Raw genomic sequence first — 19363 nt, forward strand, 5'->3', positions numbered from 1 at the left:
CATCTCGCCACACAATCTCAACCCTGCCACAGCCCCAACTCCGTCAAACACTACCTCACTCCTGATGGGACTCAAAGGCAATGGACTGGCAGCATCTCCAAGAACAGGATGGGAAGGGAGAAAATCAATTTTTTGGCGCAAGTTTCATACATCGCAATGCTTCACACACAAATCAGAACCTTGAAATTTCTTTTCTCTTTTTCCTCTTGACTGTGATGCTACTGCCCGCATTTTGACCTCAGTGACTTGTCTCAAAATTCCCATTGATCCTCACTGTAGATTGTATGCTGCAGCAAGAGAAGTCCTTGTGCTTGCGCTCAGACATTGAACTCACGCACGTCGTGCACATCGTCCTTGAGAAGTCATGTGAATGCATCACAGAACCCAGAATCCGCACACACACCCAAACGCCACGCATCAGCACCCCCCAAAAAAATAAATAAATGGTGCACCCTCGAACTCGATCAACATGCCACCACCACCACCATCACATCACCACCACCTCCTCCTCCTCCGGCGGCGTCAACAGCCCGCCCTCCACCACCGCCCCACCCGCCCCCACAACCACCCTCTCCCCGCTCCCCAACCCCATCAAAAACGCCATGACCACCTCCGCCGCCCACCCCGCATCGTCCGCGCCGCCATTCGCGTTCACCCGCGCCATCGCCTCCTCGAACCAGCCATCCGCCGCGCCGAGCAGCGGGTCCTTCGACCACACGGCGCCCAGCACCTCGATCGTCGCCGCGTTCACGGCCCGGTCGAACTCGAAGTGGCCCTGCAGCGACAGCACCCGGTCGCCGTCGTACACGCCCTGCACGGCGCAGCGCGGGGTCGAGCCGATGGACAGGAAGAGCGGACAGCCGCCGTCGTCGTCTGTTCTCGTCGTCGTCGGTGGTGGCAAGACGACGTGGTCGGAGTGGACGAGCTGGAGTTTCATCTGCACGGCGGCATCGGCATCACTGCCATCGCGCCTCGACGACGATGACGACGACGACGAAGAAGAAGAAGAAGAAGAAGAAGAAGAAGAAGAAGCCGGCGCGGACGGCAGCGCGAGCACGTCGACGGGAAAGGCGCGCAGGAAGGCGGGCGACAGCGTGATGGCGTGGATGCCGAGCTCCATGCCGGCCGGGTTCTTGCGGACGGCGGCGGCGGGGTCGGCCGGGGACAGCAGCGCGGAGCAGAGGACCTGGTGGCCGAAGCAGGAGCCGAAGATCTTGATGTGCGGGTGGTTGGCGTGGACGTGGCGGAGCCAGGCGCTGAGGGTGACGATCCAGCTGGGGATTGATTGCTGTTGCGTTAGTACAGCTGTTCGTGTGTGTGTGCGTGGTTGACGGCTTTTTGTTGGAAACTTACGGATCCGAGTCATAGGCGGAACCGGCTGCGCCGCTGATGACGATGCCGTCGAGGGAGGAAAGGTCGGGTGGGTAGTCCCCCCGCACGATGTCGTACGCGGCGAATTGGACGTTTGGGAGTGGATTGCTCGTGACGAGGTTGGCTTTTGCGAGGCGGATCAAGGCTGATTCGAGCAGTTCTTTGAAGATGTCGCTATAGAGTCCACGGGTGCTGCGGACAGCGGAAACTGGAATGTCGGCATCGAGCAGTGCGATGTTGATTGCTTGAGGTACGGCCATTTTGACTTCACACTTTGAGCCTTGTCACTGCTTGTTGGCAGAGAAAGAAAGACAAATAACCAAGAGAATCACAGGATGACGGAGCAGCTTGAAAAAACCGTGGAGCTAACAGGGGACGTAAAGAGCACGAAAAGCGACTTCAAGGTGTAGTAAAGGAGTTGGAACGTCTTCTGCTACGCCTATCATCCCTCTCCATTACGTGAGGATATCCTCCAGCCTAATCCCGATTCTGGAAAATTATCCCTCCTCTGCTCGGCGGTGCGTAAAGACCACTGAGTTGCACCAGAATACCAAATTGGACAGCTACCGAGCCGCTGTTGCCGATGAAAAAGCTCCTGCGTCCGCCGGCATAGCTGCTAATTGATGAGTTGCGAGGTCCATGGTGGTGGTGGTAACGAGGGCGCTGATAAGACATCTCGGCAACCGCTCCGACGGCCGGTTGGTCAATGCTCGGATGCCAGGCCGACCGCTCGTGGTTCCAAGCATCACCCCCCGGTGTACAGATGACTGATCTTCATATGAGCTGGCCTGATTGGCGCTGGATCCACCGAAGCGAGTGTGTGACTTGCATCCCTTTCTATTACGTCGTCGGTTTCCCAGTGTAGTAGGAATATGCGCTCGCGAATGATGGTCATGAACTCCGCAGAAAACTAAGAGGTATCATCATTTAAATGGAAAATCCCAAAGCTACCGAGAAGAGGGGTATTGATAGCCACCTGTCCATGCCAACCAGTCCGACCGCCCGATTAGTCCATTAGCAAACGAAAACAGAGCGAGCTTTTATCCTCCACTACCTTCCTGTTCCCAATCCCATATCGCACAGAGCGAGGCAGAACTCCCGGAAATCGCCTTTCGTTGCGTCCTCGATGTCGTCCTCGATGTGACGGCCATACTTCTCACGGTAGTCCAACTTGACCCTGCGCAAGTGCAGCTTGTCCCAGTGAAGGCGAACCAGCCGAGAGATGAGCAGCTCGTAGCGATGCTGACGTTCGTGACGGGACGCATCTCGATCGTTTCCGCTGTCCATCAGATCGGTAAGGGCGTGGTACAGAAGCATTGCGTCGCGAGCCGGTTTGTTGATGACACCGTTGAGGATGTGCGCGCAAACTTCGCCCTGTGATTTAGTTAGTCTCATTGATATTGGCGAGGCAACGCAGCAGTTCGATTCGAGTATCCGTGAAGCCAAAAGAGAAGGTCAGGCGCTCAGTCTCCGAGCAGCATGGTACTCACCACGAGGTTGTTGCTCTTGGTCAGAACATCCTTGGCGAAGTTGCTCTGGTACTTCCTCTTGTACGTCTCCAAGCACTCCCGCAGGTGTGCATCGCTCCTTGTACATACGATCCTCAAGATATCCGATTCGCCTCCTTCCCTAGCCCGGACTGCGCTGTACATGGCGTCCACGTCCCTGTTCCTGTACTCCAAAGGCCACACGTCCCCTTCTTCTTGACGGCGGGCATCAAGAGCTGTCAGGATGGCCATACGGAACTTATCCTTCTTTAACTCCGTCTCCATGCAGCGCATCAAGTCATCACCATAGCGCTTGTCCTTGAAAGAATCAATGATCTCGTGCATTTCGTAGTTGGAGCGACCCATGAGCGCCTCAATCAGAAGTTCACGCTTGGAGCTGTTACCCTGGTACCAGTAGTTCGCCCAGTAAGACTCGCTTTCCCATCGACCAAGCGCGGTAATGTGGCAGATTTTACCAAAGTTAGTGCCAGGCAGTTTCATCTTGATATGCTTGGCCAAATTCACCCCGCGGCCTTGCACCTTGCAGATGCGCTTGTACTCGGTGCGAAGCTCCAAAAGCTGGTCATGAGAGAGTGCTGGAAGAATGTCGATCAGCGGATCAGGATCTGGCTCCTTTGAAAGTGCCTTCAAGATGGCATTGGCGTCCTCTTCTGCGTCGTAGATCTTGACGCGTTTGCCGCTCTTGTCTTTCTCCCTCTCCCTCTCCCTCTCCCTCTCCTTCTCACGTCTGTCGTCGCGGGTCCGAGAGCGGGACCTTTCCCTGTCCTTCTTGGACAAACTGACGCTGAGTGTTGCGCCGTGCCCATGAGACGCGCTTGATGAGCTTCTGTGCCTATGCTTCTTGGACTTCTTCTCCTCACGCGGATCCAGGGGCGGTATGTCTTCCAAATCATCGTTCAGTGGGCGCATGATGGGGCTGGGCATGGGGCTGAGGGACTGGTAGGTTCCGTGGTAAGCCTCCAACAGCGGGCTCGGTGGAGGCCGACCGCCCCCCATGCCGCCTTCACTCCCCGGATAGGCGCCGGGCATGATGGGCTGCAAAGTGGGCCTGTTTCTTCCACCAACGGTAAGCTTGTCCATGCGGGGTGCCAGCCCCGGCGAGGGAGGCCCGCCAAACTTGGCGCCTCCAGGCTTCACCTCGACGATGCGCGCGTTATCAGCACCATAGGCTAGATTCGGATCATACTTTTCGGCCTTCTTCGATGGCGGGGAGCCCTGAGGCTGACCAGGGAAAAAGTGCTGCGGCTGAGGCATGGCGGTGACATGGTGCGTGGGAGATGTGACAGATGAGGATGAGTATCTGTGGGAAGCCGGAGGCGGAGGAGGGTACTGCTGGCCTGGCTGAGAAGTGATGGGCTGGGCTGTGTACTTGATCCCTCCAGGTTGCGCATACTGATAGCCAGAGGGCTGCTGCTGCTGCTGGTAGCCTCCTGCTGGATTCCTCAGCGGTTGCTGCGGAGGGCCGCTGTTGATCGGAGTCGCTGTGTACGTCCACGGCTGCTGGGCTCCGGCACCAGTTGGCGAGACGTAGCCGGGCCGCTCCTGCGGTGGAAGGTCGGCATAACCTCCCATAGTATATCCCTCCATCTCTGAGGGCGATCGCTGGTGCCGGTGTTCTGCTGGGCCGGTGGAATAGTGGGCAGGTGTCGCGTATGACGACGAGAAGCCCGGCTGCCTGATCTCGTACTGCGGGGTCGACGACGGCGATTGGGCGCCGGCATAGCTGCTGGTCAGCCTGGGGTCAGTCGCAAATGCTGGGCCCTCGTCGACTCGGCTGCGCGACCTTGACCTCTCGCGCGCACGCCCTGGTGACTTGCTGCGCGAACGCGAGGAGCGGTGGTCGTCCGGGCGCAGCGACATGAGCGCTGCTGATAGGCCGCAAAGCTGTGGCGCGCGACAGGGCTGGACTGTTTAGGAAGAGTGCGACGCACGTCAGCAGCAGGAGCTCGAATGCTGCGTGTCTTGTACGTCGCGGGCGCGCAGCGGTGCTACAAGAAGAGATCTACTCTGTAGGGCGGCGCGTGAGAAATGCGATGGCTGGTGTCAGCCGCAGTCACACGCGAACCCCAGAGCCGCTTCGGCCCCCAATTCCCTCACGCGGCGCATGGTTCCTAAATCGGCGGCGCGAGAGCAGCAGGCCCGGGAGAGCGACAGGAGTGCGAGAACAGCAGGAGCGCGAGACGACGGGACAGGCGGCGGGGAGAATCCTGCGGAGGGCAGGTAGCGCGGGGAAGCAGCGCAGTGACGACGGGATCAGCAGAGGGGAGAGATGCGCGTGCGGGCGTCTTAACCTTGCGGTGCACCACTCCCCCACAGCTCCCCTGGAGGCGCTGAATCATGGGTTGTCATCCGACTGGCGACCATCGTCAGCTCTCCACTTGCACGCAGCCAGCGGGCGAGAAATGGCGCACTGGTGCAGCGCGCGGCGGCATTTGCTCCGTGGCGAGCTGCGACACGGCTCTGCGAGGGCAGAAAATCGGGCCTTCGCCGTCGTGGACAGCGTGAGAATGGCGCGGCCGTCCGCTCCCCAACGGACTCTGGCGAGCACTGGCCACTCACCGCCTTCGTTATCACGCCAAACGGGATGCGGCTGGTCGAACGACTTTTTGTCGGGCCAGCGAAACCCTCTGCAGAGCCCTTCGCCCCTCCGGCCTGCCGGCTGGGAAATGGCTTCGGGTGCTTGGTGGGCGATATTCGCGCGAGCCGCCGCTCATTCGCCGTGCTAGCGCGGGCCGAGGCCTTCTTGACACACACCATAGCTGGATCGGGCATGAGAGAGCTGTTGGCTGTGGAGCTTCGCTGGTCGGAATGGGGAGGGATGCGAGGCGGCACCGGGGCGGCATCCTTGCCCGGCCGCTGCCACCCTGCAGGACCCTGAAGCTCCATCGCTCATCTGCAGTCAGATGTTCGTCGCTCCCTAGATATTGAAAAAGACGCGCTTCGCTGTCCGAGCAGCCCTACTGCGCACCCCATTTCACACCACCCAACCCGTCCCGGCTGGCCCCACAACACGGCCTACGTGCGGAGGCCTCCATCCATGTCTGCTTCCTGAATTGATTAAAACGCCGCCTTTTCCTCCCGTCGTCTGTTTCCTTGCGTTCGTTTCCTTCTGATCGAGCATCCACTTTTCACATCGACATCTCAACGCACCCTTCGCGGTCTTGACGGCTGCCACTGCCACTGCCACCATCGAACAACCATAGACAAGAGATAGAACCGGGCATTGCCACCCTCACCTCACTCAACATGCCGACCTCCTTCCTCTCCCTCCCCGGCGAGATCCGCAACCGGATCTACACCTTCGCGCTGACCACCGACCTCCCCATCACCGACGCCAACTCGCTCGCCACCGCGCCGCCCAAGCCCTCCCCCGCCTCGACGCCGACGGAGGAGAAGTCGGACCCGATGCTCGCGGCGCGCACCCCGCTGCCGCAGACGCCGCACCACAGCATCCCCGCGCTGGGGACGGCGCTGCTGCGCACCTGCGCGCTGATCCACGCCGAGGCGCCCGTGTCGCTGCTGTACGCCCGCAACACGTTCCGCTTCACGTCCGTCACGCACTGCCAGACGTTCCTGCTGTCGCTGCCGCCGTGGCTGCGCGCCCGCGTCCACGACGTCGAGGTCGACGTGCGCGACATCTCGCCCTCGCCGCTGCCCGCCCCCGAGGACCCCCGCGCCCACATCAACCGCGAGTGGCCGCAGTACATGTCCTGGCGCCCCACGTCCACCGCCCAGCTGGGCTCGCTGCGCGTCGACGCCCCCGGCCTGCGGGTGCTGCGCCTCGACTTCTCCGCGTGGCCCCGCGCCCGTCTCAGCCGCCGCCACTTGTGGGACATACTACGCCGCTTGCTGCACAACGTCGAGGGGCTGGAACGCGTCGTGCTCAAGGGGTGCTACGCCGCGGGCACGGCCATGGAACGCCGCGAGCCGTGGGATCCGGCCTACTACGTGGGCACGGACGAGGTGACTACTGAAGGCGTTGTGGATCGCATGTGGGGCACCGTGAGGGGTTCGGCGGTCAAGGATGGCAAGAGCGTGGAAACAATGGGGGACGACGGCAAGGTCGTGCGCTGGGAGCGTGACGGCGAGGGCAACATTGCGCTGGAAGTCGTGTCGTTGACCCATCTAACTAAGAAGATGCGTGGAGCCGGTGCCATGCACCATAACGCTGACAAGAAGCTGGAGCTCGCCGTCCGCCAAAGGCCTTCGGACCCCTGGCCCGCCAACGGCGCCTGCACCTATGAGCAATACTCCCGCCGAAAGGATCCTCTCTGGTTCGCCTCCTCGTCCCGCAGCCTCAATCCCAACTTCTACGTATAATGGGCCGCGCCGGATCCCACGGCCCGTGGATCTCGTTCTTGTATTTTTGCAAGCCGATGAGCCACCAGCTGCAGATGCCCATGACAAGCCCTGTCAGAATGCTGCCCAGGATTGCGCCGGTTAAAGCTGCCTTCAGTCCCCCACCTGTAATGGCCATGCTGAAACCCGCTCCCGCACTCATGACCAAAAAGATTGCGAGTGAGAGGTGTCCGCGCCACGAGACGTGGCGCAGGTGTCTTCGAAAGACCGGGAACAGCCCGAACACCTCAATTGAGAAGAGCATGAAGGAGAAGACGTCGGTCGTTGACTCGAGCCTTGACGCCAACACCGTTGCCGCCATGATGGCGGCATTGGTGGATAGAGATGCTGGGAATCTGCGAGTATTCGTGAGCTTTCGGTTGTATCATTTGTTGTTTTCTTTTTATACCCGCAGATCAGATGTAGACGACGTTATAGACATAGATGATTATGGTTTCGGAATAGACGTTCTAGAGGACGGAAATGAATCAACTTACTTTGCACCCACTCCACCACCGTAGTCGAAGAAAGAAATGTTGATGATCGTCAAAAAGCTGGTCATTGCCCAGATGGAGTCGCTTGTCGTTGATTTCGTCAAGGATTTGAGAATTGGACTCAATCCGAGCAGCACGCAGTAAATTAGCACAGCCGACTTAATCGTAGCCCAACGCCTCTGGTTCCGCGGTGACATTGGCTCCCCGTGCGGTGGCTGATATGCTGTTGCAAATGTCGGGTCGCCAGTAGGGTGCCCCGTCGAGATGGCCGACACTGCCGAGCCGTTCGAGACGACGGATGCCAGGCTGCCGCCTCTGGAATGGCCCGTCCTGGCGCTGGGAGCATTCGCGTTTGGAATCAACAGACCCAAGCCCGAGCTTCCCTGTCCCGCTGCAGCAACAGAGCTTGCAGAGCTTGCGCTGCTTGTTGCCTCCTCCGCGGACACACCCTCATTCTTGGCAGCATCAGCGGCTGTCATCGCAGGGGCTGCGGCTTTGGTTATCGTCTCCGCGTCTTCTTCCTCCGAGACCCAGAAGTCCCAGAGAAGCCAGCCGAGGACTGTCAGAGCACTGCCAGCGCAAACCACCATGAAGGGCGTGACACGCTCCTGCACGATACCAGAGAAGCAAGAACACCAAATAGCTACAGACATGACATGTTGTACGATGACTGTCGAGTCGCCAACCAATGGCCAGAATTCGTACGGCTGGAGGCGCGGATTTCGTTGGAGGTGGTCGAGGAAGGTTTCTTCGTCGGTGTAGTTGTCGGGATCTGTAATATATCAGCAACCCATCGCACCTCGACAAAGCAGACATCACAGGTGCGGACTGCACCAGAAATGCACAAGGCCCTCAATCCCTCCCAATGCACAGAACAGGGAAACCACTTACACGACTGCTTCACCCACAATAACTTCTTCCACGCGCCCTTCCTCCTCCTACTCCCGCTCCTCCCCCTGTCCCTCTCGCGCTTCCGCCTCTGCTCCATGATCCTGCCCGCCGCCGACGACGACTCGCTGCCTCCTCCACCACCGCCGACGGCATTACTGCTGCTTGCCCCACCACCACCAACACCACCACCACCAGTAACAGTGGCACCACTGCCGCCACTACCACCACCCCCAGCAGTACCGTTGTTTGCGACGCCGCTACTTCCCGCAGCCGTCCCAGCCAGTCGCTGCTGATGTTGCTCCGCCTCTGCCTCTCCCTCAAACGAGCGCACCAGCGCCCGGCGCGATGCCGCCGCCTGCGGCGATATCCGCGGCGGAGGGGGGAAAATGGCGTCTTCGGGTGCGAGACGTGAAGGGTCGGGTTTGCTGCCGGCAACGGGTGGGAAATTATGGTGGTGGTCGTTGTTGTGCGGAGACGACTGATGCGACCGAGAGGAAGAGGATTGCTGGTTGTTGGTTGAGTAAGAGGAGAGAGCGCTTGTTGCGGCGTTTGTTGTTGCCGTTGCGGGCGACGGTTGCTGCTGCGGAAGAGGAGCGGAGGAGGTCGGGGAGACGTCTTCGCCATTGGCTATCGCGGCCGCGGCGGCGGAGGAGGAGGCGCGCGGTGTGGAAAGGGAGGAAACCCGCGGGGCGCGGCTGGCGCGGTGATGATCGTCATCGTCGTTGTCGAGGGATGAGGAGGGAGTTGTGGGAGACATTTGGTGCAAGGAAAGGGAGGTCGCGCGCGGCAGCGCAGACGCGTTGTCGCCGGCGAATAATGACGTCCCTTGCATGGCCGGACGATAGGTGCCCGGGCCAGCGTTGCTTGCTGCGGCGCAAAGGAATTAGTATGAAATGGAGCTACGGATTGCAGGCGTATGCGAGGGACGGAGTTGGCCTTTTCCCGCTGTAGGTTTTCATGCTGGGGCAGGTGAGCACGCGGTTCCGTGGCTAGTGCTCTCAAGCCCAGGGCCCTGTGGTAGTAAGTGCAGCAGCTGCCAGTCACCCAGCACCCATGTAACGTGTGTCGCAATGAGTGAGCGCCCACGTCCATGGACGATGCATACAGTTGACTCGTTGATACATTGCGGTTGGTTTCCAAGCCAACTTTTTCCAGCAGACGTGAGTGTCGTATGTGAAAGATCGATGGGCGGAAGTATAGGCTTGGACAGCGGGAGACCCGACAAAAACGACTATCACATGAATGAAACTGTTTCCCGTGTTCACCACCAACACGTGGAAACGGCTGTGGGTTACTTGAACTGGAATACCAGCACCGCAACTTCCAACGAGGCAATCATCACGGCGAAACACCTGCTCCCTCGCAGGAACCCACAAATGCCCAAACGGGACGCAAAGTATTGCATTCTATGCCTAGCCGAGCCCGCGTCAAGACGCGGGCTGCCGTCGTGAGACGCTAGGCGAGGTAAGGCGGTGGGGCGCGTCGCGCAAAGAGGGCGAAGGCATTAATTCGGTAGCGAAGATACGAATGGGAGAACCCCCAGCCACGAATCGGCTTCACCGGTCTACTATACTTGCAACATACCAATATAGCCTTCTTGCGCCGTAAGCCACCACCTCTCGGCGGAGATGTTGACCACGAGTAAGGAAAAAGAGTAAGTCACAGCGGCAACATACGTATGAAAATGGAAGGTGACACCAGTCAGGCATGCATTAGAATTTATTGGTTTTAATCATCTCGGGTTGGAGAACAAGGTTCAATCGATATGTATGTCCCACCGCGCCAGCCAGTATCCTTCGAGATGGTTTCGAAGGATACTCCAGCATTTGGTCAAAAATACGTAGTAAAGGTTGGCACGATGGGTTTTGCTCTTCCTCCATTGACAAACGAGTCTCCCACTGAATTGGAAAAAGACGACGTATACTGAGGAGGGTGTCATAAGACGCATGGTGCGCTTGGGTATCACGCATAATAAAATCAAAAGGACCAGAATCACTGCAACAGCGCAGCTAATAAGAAAAATGAGAGCAAGACTTGTAAGGGCGGATGTAGCCTGCGTTCAGGTAACAACATGCAAACCAGAACGCTTGTGCACACACTTAACCGTGAGAGGAAACCACTCCTCAATGCAACGCCTCCTCTTCGTCAAAAGCATCATTCGAATAGTGGCCGAGAAGGAGTCGTATCATCCCAAAGGAAGTTCGAACTATGGCCGTCATTCTTGCCTTCGAGGTCCAGTCCCATCAGCAGATCGGCCGGGCCGGGAAGGTTGACTGCCCCACTGTTGCTGCCTCCAGCTGTGCTTGTACTGGGAGCTGTAGCAATGCTTCTCGACGACGGTGCTGAAGATGATGCTAGTAGCATATTGGATCCTGGATTTGAGGATAGGCCGGCAGTCAGAGGAGCGGGAAGCCAGAGAGGCGGCAGGCTGGTACTGGAATGCGGCTGCTGAGATGTGCTGGACATCCTTGGAATCTTGAGCGTGTCCAGCGGGTTGATGTGGCTGTGGTCTCCATGCGTGTTGGCAGACAAATCGAAGGCACTGGGCTGTCCTTGGGCGTAAGAGAAGATGTCTCTGCTCAAAATTACAGGGCTACATTCTCCCTCGAAAGGAAGATCTGAAGTAAAGTCATCATCCTCCGTGAAAGGGTCCGGAAACGGATAGTTCGAGAGCAGCGCTTTCAAACCAGGCGCCTTTGGCCTGGTCATGCCGTTTGGATTTACGTGCGGCATCACACTCGCAGTGGATGTAGCATTATCATCTTGCAAAGACATCCTCTTGAAAGGTTCTTTATCTTCGGAAGATTCGGTGGCTGAGGGGCCGGCGCCGGCGTCATCGTGGTTCTCCTGTCTGTTATTCTTCTCCTTCAGCTTAATCTTATAACCGGCTTCGGCATACTTCTCCGGCCATCTATTGCGGAGACGATCACGCAGATCTGTAGGGTGCCTATGGGTTAGTTCAAGATCCGGGTCATTGCGAATGACATGCCAATGAGGTCCATGCTTCTCAAAGCCACGCAGTAGCGCAGCATCTTCCTGCTCCGTGAACTCTCGACGCTCTCTTCGTGTCGACTTCGTAAAAGGGGCTTCTATGCCAATAGAAGCCAGGGCCTGCGAATCCTTTCGGTGAACTTTAGGACCCCGTCTCTTTCTCACCCGACCATCTGACGGCCCGGGGAGTAAGATGTTGGATGTAACCAGACTGGATACTTGCTTTCCAGACGCGGCCTCCGCTGTGGACGGTTCAGTCGCTCCAGCTGTAGCATCTGGCTCCACACCGGCAGGCTTGGGCTTTTTCATCTTCCGGTACTCGTCCGGACAGCACGTCCTGAACCGATCTTTCAGATCCACAGCCGTCCTCCCATCAAACGAGAAGTCGGGACAGTCCAAAATCTTCTTCCAGTTCCCGATGCCAAACTTTGCAACACCCTTCAACAGAGTCGTGGTCTCCTCCTCCGTCCACTTCTTCCGTCTTTTGCTCGGCTCCGGTTTCTGAGCTTTGGCTGAGGGCTTAGCACTAGACGCAGTAGCGGCATCAGAGGCAGTAGGTTTCTGCGTCCCCTTGCCTTCAGCCCGACTCGGGCTCAACCGCTTGGACTCGATCGGTACCACCTTCTCGGACGCCCTCAGCTCCACACGAGGCGGCGGCGTCGACTTCTGCTTCTGCTGCTGTGCCATCGATGTTTCCGTCGTCGCCGAAGGCGGTGGCGGGGGCGGTGGGTGACACCCCTCCCTAGCGACCCTCTCACCCGTAATCGGCGGGAACAGGCCTGCGTTGGGCGGGGGCTGGTGCAGGCCCTGCAGCAGCGGCGGGATGCGCGGGCGGCGCGCGCCCTTTTTGACGGGAAGCGTCGGCTTCGGCAGCGTGAAGATGTTCTGATCTCCCATACTACCGCCGTCGACCTTGCGCCGCTTCTTGGGCGAGTTGCTGCCCGGAGCGCTGCTGCCGCTGTTGTCGAGCAGCTCGTTGACCGACCCGCTGAAGCCTGATGATGTCTGTTCGTGGCCATTCAGAACCTCTGCCAGCGGCACTGACTTGGGCGGTCGCGCGCCTGATGTTGACGAGGAGGCGCCCGCATGGTTGTGCTGCTCGTGCGCTAAGGAGGTCGGCGGGGGCGAAGGTGGCGGGCGAGACCTGCCAGACAGCTGTCGGCCTGCGAAGGCGGCATGGTGATGCGACTCCTTCGCGTTCGGGTTGTAGCTGTCATGGAGAGAAAAATTTGCCGGACGAGGAGCGCTGGGCTCTACGGGGGAAGGTCTCGCGCCATGCTGATGGCTAGGATGGTGGTGAGGGTGTTGGGCCTGATGGTGGTGGTGGTGGGCGAAAGCGCCGAGTGGGAACGGCAGCTGGTTGTCTATGGCAAAGTTATCGTCGAGAAGGAGTGATTGGATTCTCGGTTCCATTTCATTGTGCGAAGTCTGATTTTTAAGTGGGTCGGAGGGGGGCGGCGGGTTGAGGTTGTGATAGACTTGACCGCCAGAGGCGAACACCGACTGCCCGTAGCGAGCCCGCTCTGTCAGCCGACCTTCCTCCTAGCATGTTTCTGAATGTTGCACAAGCGTCTGAATTCGTCTGGGCCTGCTTCATGTCCCTTCTGGTCGGTTTGTATCGCGTGTGCCGCGGGATTGGGGGTTATCCCTCTGTTGCTGCAGTTAATTCTTGTTGAGCCCCTCATCTCGGTTTTAACTACGCCCCTACGTTATGCATTATTTCAGATCTGGAAACTTCCCACACCGAGTTTAGTTCATCACAAAGCAGGCTGAGGTGTGAAGTCGGAAAAACAAGAAATGGTATTTTGGTCTATTGTCTACGCAGAAAAGGTATCCGCTGTAAAGAAACTGCAAGAAGTAGCTGGGGCCGTCCAAAAAATCGCAGACGCGATTTTAGATCTACGGTATCCCAGACCGCTGGGCCACTATAGTGACTGCAGCTCCCGATATGCATCCATGCGCCATGTCATGCGCCATGCACACCGTTCATCTCGCATGCCTTTTTGTGACTCGCAGAGGAAAGAAATTTACTGGGTCATAGCATCACCGCCGTACTTCTTCTCGAGGTAGGCCTTCTGGCCAACGGGGTCGGCCTTGATGGTGTCCTGGCCGGGGTTCCAGTTGGCGGGGCAGACCTCGCCGTACTTCTCGGTGAACTGGAAGGCGTCGATGAGACGGACAGCCTCGTCAACGCTGCGGCCGACGGGAAGGTCGTTGATGGTGATCTGCAAGGACGAATCGTCAGCTCCATGCGTGCTAGTGGAACATGCGCCTGCATCCTAAACCAAGCCAATGGATGTACGTACCTGGCGGACAATGCCCTTAGGGTCGATGATGAAGAGGCCACGGAGGGCAACACCAACGTCCTCGATCAGGACACCGTAGTCCTTGCTGAGCTTGTGGCTCTTGTCGCTGATCAGAGGGATGTTGATGCCACCAAGACCGCCGTCCTTGCGGGAGACGGTGCTCCAGGCGAGCAGGCTGTACTCGGAGTCGGTCGAGGCGAAGGCGACGGAGACGCCACGCTGGTTGAACTGCTGGACGGCATCGCTGAAGGCGATGATCTCAGTGGGGCAAACGAAGGTCCAGGCCATGGGGATGAAGGCAAGGACGAGCCATTGGCCCTTGGAGGTGTAGTCGGAGAGGCTGAGCTCTATGCGGCGGAAACGCGTCAGACAATTGCAAGCGTGTTTGGTGGCAGAATGGACTCGAGACTTACCCTCGAAGGCACCGTCGACGACGGCGGTGACCTTGAAGTCGGGAGCGGGGTGCTGAACGCGGGCGTTGCCGGAAGACATGGTGACTGTGGTGGTGGGTTTGGGAGAGGGATGAGGGTATCAAGAACGGAGGTGGCTGTGGATTGGCGGACAAAGTGTTAGCTGGACGTGGTGGGAAGCAAGACAGCAGAAACTTGTGAGCTGGAAGCGGAAGAGAGGGTGCGGAGGAAAGGGCGCGGGCTTTGTATCAGCAGATGCTCCGTCACTGCCGACGGCAAAACGCAGCCATGTGTCTGGGGGATGCTGGCCACCAACCTTAAGGCAAAAAAAAGTTCGAGGACGGCAGATGACAAACAACGGCGTCAGAAGGCGTGCGGCTACTTTATCTAGGCGTGGCAACTGGCAAACCCGATGCCCAGCATGCTATATACCGGCGGCGCAATTCCAGAACCTCTGCATTACTTCAGCATGCCGCGGCCGCCGTAATCGAAGCCGATGTGTAATTGTGGGTCGGCCCTACTGTTCAAGTGGTATCGGCCCGCTTGTCTTCGGGTTTGCCCACCCTTTCGCGCACGTATCTCGCCGACTTCTGGCACCTTCCAACTGCTGGCCGCTCATCTGCAACACCAGACCGCCTACTCCGCGTGCGTCATCGCCGCTGCTCCCCGCGATGTCGGCTGCAGGCTGACTGCCCTTCCGTCTTACGCCGCAACACCGCCCGTCGTGTGTTCCTCGCCCGCCAAGCGCAGCTGCGGAAAGGCTCTTCCGGCCTTGAGCGAGGCACCTTGACGACTCCTTGTGGGCCCGCTTCGTCAGGAGCTATGGCCAGTGACACGGCCAGCTACCAGGCGTGCTACCGCCTCGTCCTTACGTGCGCGGAGATGATCGTCGCCGTGCTGGAGTAGCTTTCTGCCTTGGGGGACCGCATTGCGCCATCGCCCCAAAGACGGCCCTCGCCTGATTGCGGCTGCCGCATGTATCACCGCAGGGTCCGTATGCTTTGTTTACTGGCACTTGTTAAACTGTCTCTCAGCTGCTGGTCAAGCTTCCTAAACAGCTTACCGCCGTTAACTCTGAGCCAGTCAGGAAAGCTAACAAGGCAGCATCGACTGACGTTCAATGCGGCTCTCCTGATACATGTGTCAATTCTTCCTGAAAGAAGACAGCGTTTTCCGAACTTGCGCTTTCGCAAAAGGAATTCCATTCTACAAGATTATCTATCAAAGATACCAACATAACTTCTCCACTAGCTAGCGCCCGCCAGTCTCCATGCCCTGAGGGGCAGGGCCTGCAGCTTCAGCGCCGCGGGCTTGATGTATCCCCAAAAAGTCACAAGGCCGAGGATGATGCAAAGAACATTGACGATGTAGTAACCATCGTGCTCTATGTTGCATGTGCCACCGCCGTCCAAGCAGCGGTGCTTCTCAGCTTCCAGCGCGCAGGAGAATGCGGATGTGACAAGGTCGCCCTTGAGTTCTGCGGGTGGCTTCTCTGGCGGAGTGCACGTTGCCACCGTGAAGTAGTCTACCAGCTTGAGGATGAAGAAGCGCGGGAACGTGCCCCCCAAGTTTGAAACACTGGGCGAAGTCTGATCAGCACGGGTAATCGCGGAGAATATTGGATAGGGTAAGCAGGGTACACTCACGTGGCAAGGAGGGTCATGTAGGTGCCACCGATGACGGGATCCGCGATCTTGGCGTGGAAAGCCGATATCGCAACAAACATTACTGTACTCATGAAGGTCGAGAACACATGCTCAACAATCACCGTAAGCAAGTACCATGTTGTCACGCCGCCTACCGGGAAGATCATGACGACAAACTGCGCAAAGGCCGCTGCCGCTAGGCGGCCGATGAAAGCCCAGCACCAGAGTTGCATGGGCGGGTAGGTCTGGGACCATTTGCCTGCGTAATAGCCCAGCGAGAGTTCGAAGGGAAAGTCGATGAGAACGGTCAGGGCCATGTCCTCTTGGCTGAAGCCCTTGTCCAGAAGCTTGAGGTTGGTAACCGCGTCGTTTGCCTGGAAGCCAATCTTGGCAATCAAGTGGATCACAATAAAGGTCTGGATGTTCTTGAGCTTCAAGATGCCACCCATGACCTTGTAGACCTCCGATATCCCGTCATTGTTCTTAGTCCTCTCTTCTCGCTTCATGACCGCGAGAGCCAGGGTCACGGCCAGGTATGCCCATCCCCAGAAGGTCAAGTAACCCCCAAGGGTCATGACACCCTCCTCCTTCGGTATCGCGCGGAACCATTTGTTCGCAAAGTCGGGGGAGTTGAAGGCAAGGAAAACCGTGTAAGACAAAAACTGGCCGGCAGTCAGACCGACGGTTTGGGCAGTGGAGGCGTACGCGAGATTCTCGGGAGAAAGGAGTGTAAGAGCCCAGCCTGAAGTATTTTAGCCATGTCCTGATCGTCATAGAGGGGATTGGTAGACACCTACCGTCAACGGCGATGTCCTGCGTGGCACACATGAAAACCAAGAAGAACCACCACCAAGTGAACCCCCAGATTCCTGCGCCTCCGTCTGCGCCAGCATCGGTCATCATCTGCTCAGCGCGAGCGCCAAGCCAAAGCATGCCAAACCCGGACAATGTCTGAATCGGCAGGATCCAGCTCTTTCTCCTGCCGACTTTCGGGGTCCAGATTGCGTCCACGATGGGGCTCCACAGAAGTTTGAGCGAGTACGGGTATGAAGCGAGCGAGAAGACGCCGATTTGGCTGTATGAAAGGTGGGCTTTCAACAAAAAGGGCACAGATCCACCGGCAAGGCCCATTGGCACGCCCTGAAGGAAGTAGAGGAGAACCAAAAGGAGGAAGTTCTTCTGATCCTTTTTCGGCAGTTCGCTGAATCCCTTCGACGAAGCCTCCTCATCGTGGGTCATTGCCTGCATGGGATCATCGTCCAAGGTGAAGCTGTCCCGGCTCATCAAATGCGACGCCTGCGAAGCCGTGGAAGGGCTGTCCGGGCCGAGGTGCTTGCGCCGTTGTCCAAGCATGCTGTCGGTAGCGCCAGTGGCGTGGCCGTTGCTGCGGTTCGAGTCTATAGAGTCGCCGCGCACGGCAGTTGCTCGAGGGTTCGGCGACCTGCCCTTCCTCTTTGACATGGGAGCTTCGTTGGGCGAATCGAGATCGGATTCGTCGGACGCAAGGAGTGTGTTGGTTTCAAGGGCGTGGTGGGTACGGATGCGTGGGCCGTATCTGGATTGCGCAGAGGGGCCGGCAGACGAAGAATTCGAAGGAAGGTCTTGGAGCTCGAGGCTCTGCTGCGATGCTCCACGGCGGTGCTTGACGTGCTGATGAGTGGGCCGGACGTCTGCGGCGTCAGAGATGGAAGGGACCAAGGGAACGGGTAGAGGAGGTCGAGAGTCGCCTGGTGTGGTAGGCATCCATGTAGCGATAATTGGTCGGGCTAGGTGGTGGAAATTTAGTGTCGGGACGGCGATGATGTACCCAGAAGCGGAACGTGGCCAGTACGGGGGGCAACTCCGCCGCGCGCCGCGCAGTCGCGGATCTCAAGCAAGATCTGGCTGGGCGCAAGGGTGGCGGTGAACGGAAAGTGCGCTGTTCACCGTCTGTTCAGCGCAGGTCGTCAGGAGACTGGGGAAAATTTATCCAAGATAAAAGAAAGCAGCGGTCTCCCCGCGCGCCCATGTGTAGCTCTGCATTTCTCGTGCGTCCGCAGGCGTCGCGTTTCACGAGCATCCCCGCCGGTCGCAGCGCGCCAAGATGAGCACGGGGTTTCGCGACGGCCTACGCGTCTTCGCCCCCAGCCCGGTGTACCGCACGCCCTCGCTCGCGTCATTGTTTATCGCCGCCATCGCCTGGACTGCCTTCTTGTTCGCCATCGTCGCCTGGGCCGTCAACATCCACCACTTCATCCACAAGGACTCTCTGACTCAGCTCCTGTACGAGGTCGCAGCCGACTCGCTCTGCCAGCAACATGGCAGCCTCGCCTGCGCCGGACTCCCCGCTCGATAGCGACATTGCGCGTATGCGCGAGCAGAGTGCGCCTCTCCACTCCAGCTTGCATCTCACATAGACTAACGCATCGCAGTCGAATCTCTTGAGCATCGCCGTTCCATCCTCTCCTCCACGCTTCTTTCCTCCCGAGATACCCTCGCGCGCATCCAACGCGCCCAGGCCAGATCCCACCCTTCTGCAGCCAGCGCATTGGCTGCCATCGAAAAGCAACAAAAGCACAACTTGGAAAATCTACACCGCACCTGTGCTGGCGTCACTGCTTTCCGCGTCAAAGATCCTGATCCCTGCGCCGTTGACAACGGCAAGATTCTCGGCGTGCGCATCGAGGTATCCGTGAAGGGACGATTCGCCGCCCCCTACTACTTGCTCTTGAATCGGTCATCTTCAGAAAGCGAGGACCTGCGCATCCACAAACATACCATTCCGCCATGCATTCCGCTACGTAGTTTAGCAGCAAAATATCTTCCGCAGCAAGGCCAGCTCCAGGATTTGCACCGTCTGGTACGGGAGCTACGCCAGGAATTGGTTTCTCACCATTTGCGTCTGAATGCGGTCGACAAGCTGAGGAAAGATGCAGGATTGCCGGAAGATGCTGGGAGCGCATCTAGGAAGAGAAAACGGGGTAAAGAGGGGATAGTCGATCTTAGAGCTTTGGATGCCGGGGCAAAGGAAATAGAAATCACTTTGGCAGATTCGACCGCAGTGCGGATCTTGCTGTCGAAGAGAGGAGTTGTCGAAAAAGCCGTGGCAAGGGATTCGGACGGGATCGGGCGCGTGAGGGCGGTTGAAAGGGTAGTAATGTCAGGAGATCGCCGCGTGGAGGGCATTGTGGAGCGTTTGACAAAGTTGCAAGACGTGGATTAAGGATTATTACGGAAGCCGTAGAACGCTTACGAAACTTCATGAGAAACGAACTTAATCTGCAAAAGGTTCTGTAAAGAAATTTATCTGGAACTACACTTTTGACTGCCGTCTGTTGAGAATGAAGCCGCATACAAGCAGAGAATTTTCCAGCCAACATCTGCCAAACATGTATTCAGGTCTATAAGAGGGCGTCAAATGACCTGATA

General features: G+C 58.1%; 6 protein-coding genes across 6 annotated transcripts; 1 reads left to right on the forward strand and 5 right to left on the reverse strand.

Moving 5' to 3' along the window:
• Positions 1-487: 487 nt before the first annotated feature.
• SLS55_003274 (uncharacterized protein) lies at positions 488-1631 on the reverse strand (the record flags this gene model as incomplete). The annotated part of the gene is made up of 2 exons (XM_066774752.1): positions 488-1288; positions 1626-1631. 2 exons carry the CDS (start codon positions 1629-1631, stop codon positions 488-490), a joined length of 807 nt encoding a protein of 268 aa, XP_066634871.1.
• Positions 1632-2421: 790 nt separating this feature from the next.
• SLS55_003275 (uncharacterized protein) lies at positions 2422-4466 on the reverse strand (the record flags this gene model as incomplete). The annotated part of the gene is made up of 2 exons (XM_066774753.1): positions 2422-2745; positions 2862-4466. 2 exons carry the CDS (start codon positions 4464-4466, stop codon positions 2422-2424), a joined length of 1929 nt encoding a protein of 642 aa, XP_066634872.1.
• Positions 4467-6125: 1659 nt separating this feature from the next.
• Positions 6126-7199, forward strand: SLS55_003276 (uncharacterized protein; the record flags this gene model as incomplete). Its single annotated transcript, XM_066774754.1, has 1 exon — positions 6126-7199. The coding sequence occupies one exon, from the start codon at positions 6126-6128 to the stop codon at positions 7197-7199; it is 1074 nt and encodes a 357-aa protein (XP_066634873.1).
• Positions 7200-10756: 3557 nt separating this feature from the next.
• SLS55_003277 (uncharacterized protein) lies at positions 10757-13310 on the reverse strand (the record flags this gene model as incomplete). Its single annotated transcript, XM_066774755.1, has 2 exons — positions 10757-12688; positions 13302-13310. The coding sequence occupies 2 exons, from the start codon at positions 13308-13310 to the stop codon at positions 10757-10759; spliced, it is 1941 nt and encodes a 646-aa protein (XP_066634874.1).
• Positions 13311-13620: 310 nt separating this feature from the next.
• On the reverse strand, positions 13621-14391 carry TSA1 (cTPxI; the record flags this gene model as incomplete). The annotated part of the gene is made up of 2 exons (XM_066774756.1): positions 13621-13818; positions 13900-14391. The coding sequence occupies 2 exons, from the start codon at positions 14389-14391 to the stop codon at positions 13621-13623; spliced, it is 690 nt and encodes a 229-aa protein (XP_066634875.1).
• A 1165-nt stretch (positions 14392-15556) lies between these two features.
• SLS55_003279 (uncharacterized protein) lies at positions 15557-17698 on the reverse strand (the record flags this gene model as incomplete). Its single annotated transcript, XM_066774757.1, has 3 exons — positions 15557-15887; positions 15956-16697; positions 16753-17698. 3 exons carry the CDS (start codon positions 17696-17698, stop codon positions 15557-15559), a joined length of 2019 nt encoding a protein of 672 aa, XP_066634876.1.
• Positions 17699-19363: the final 1665 nt, after the last annotated feature.

Source organism: Diplodia seriata (assembly GCF_021436955.1).
Source record: "Diplodia seriata strain FDS-637 chromosome Unknown scaffold_3, whole genome shotgun sequence".
Taxonomy (NCBI): Eukaryota; Fungi; Ascomycota; class Dothideomycetes; order Botryosphaeriales; family Botryosphaeriaceae; genus Diplodia; species Diplodia seriata.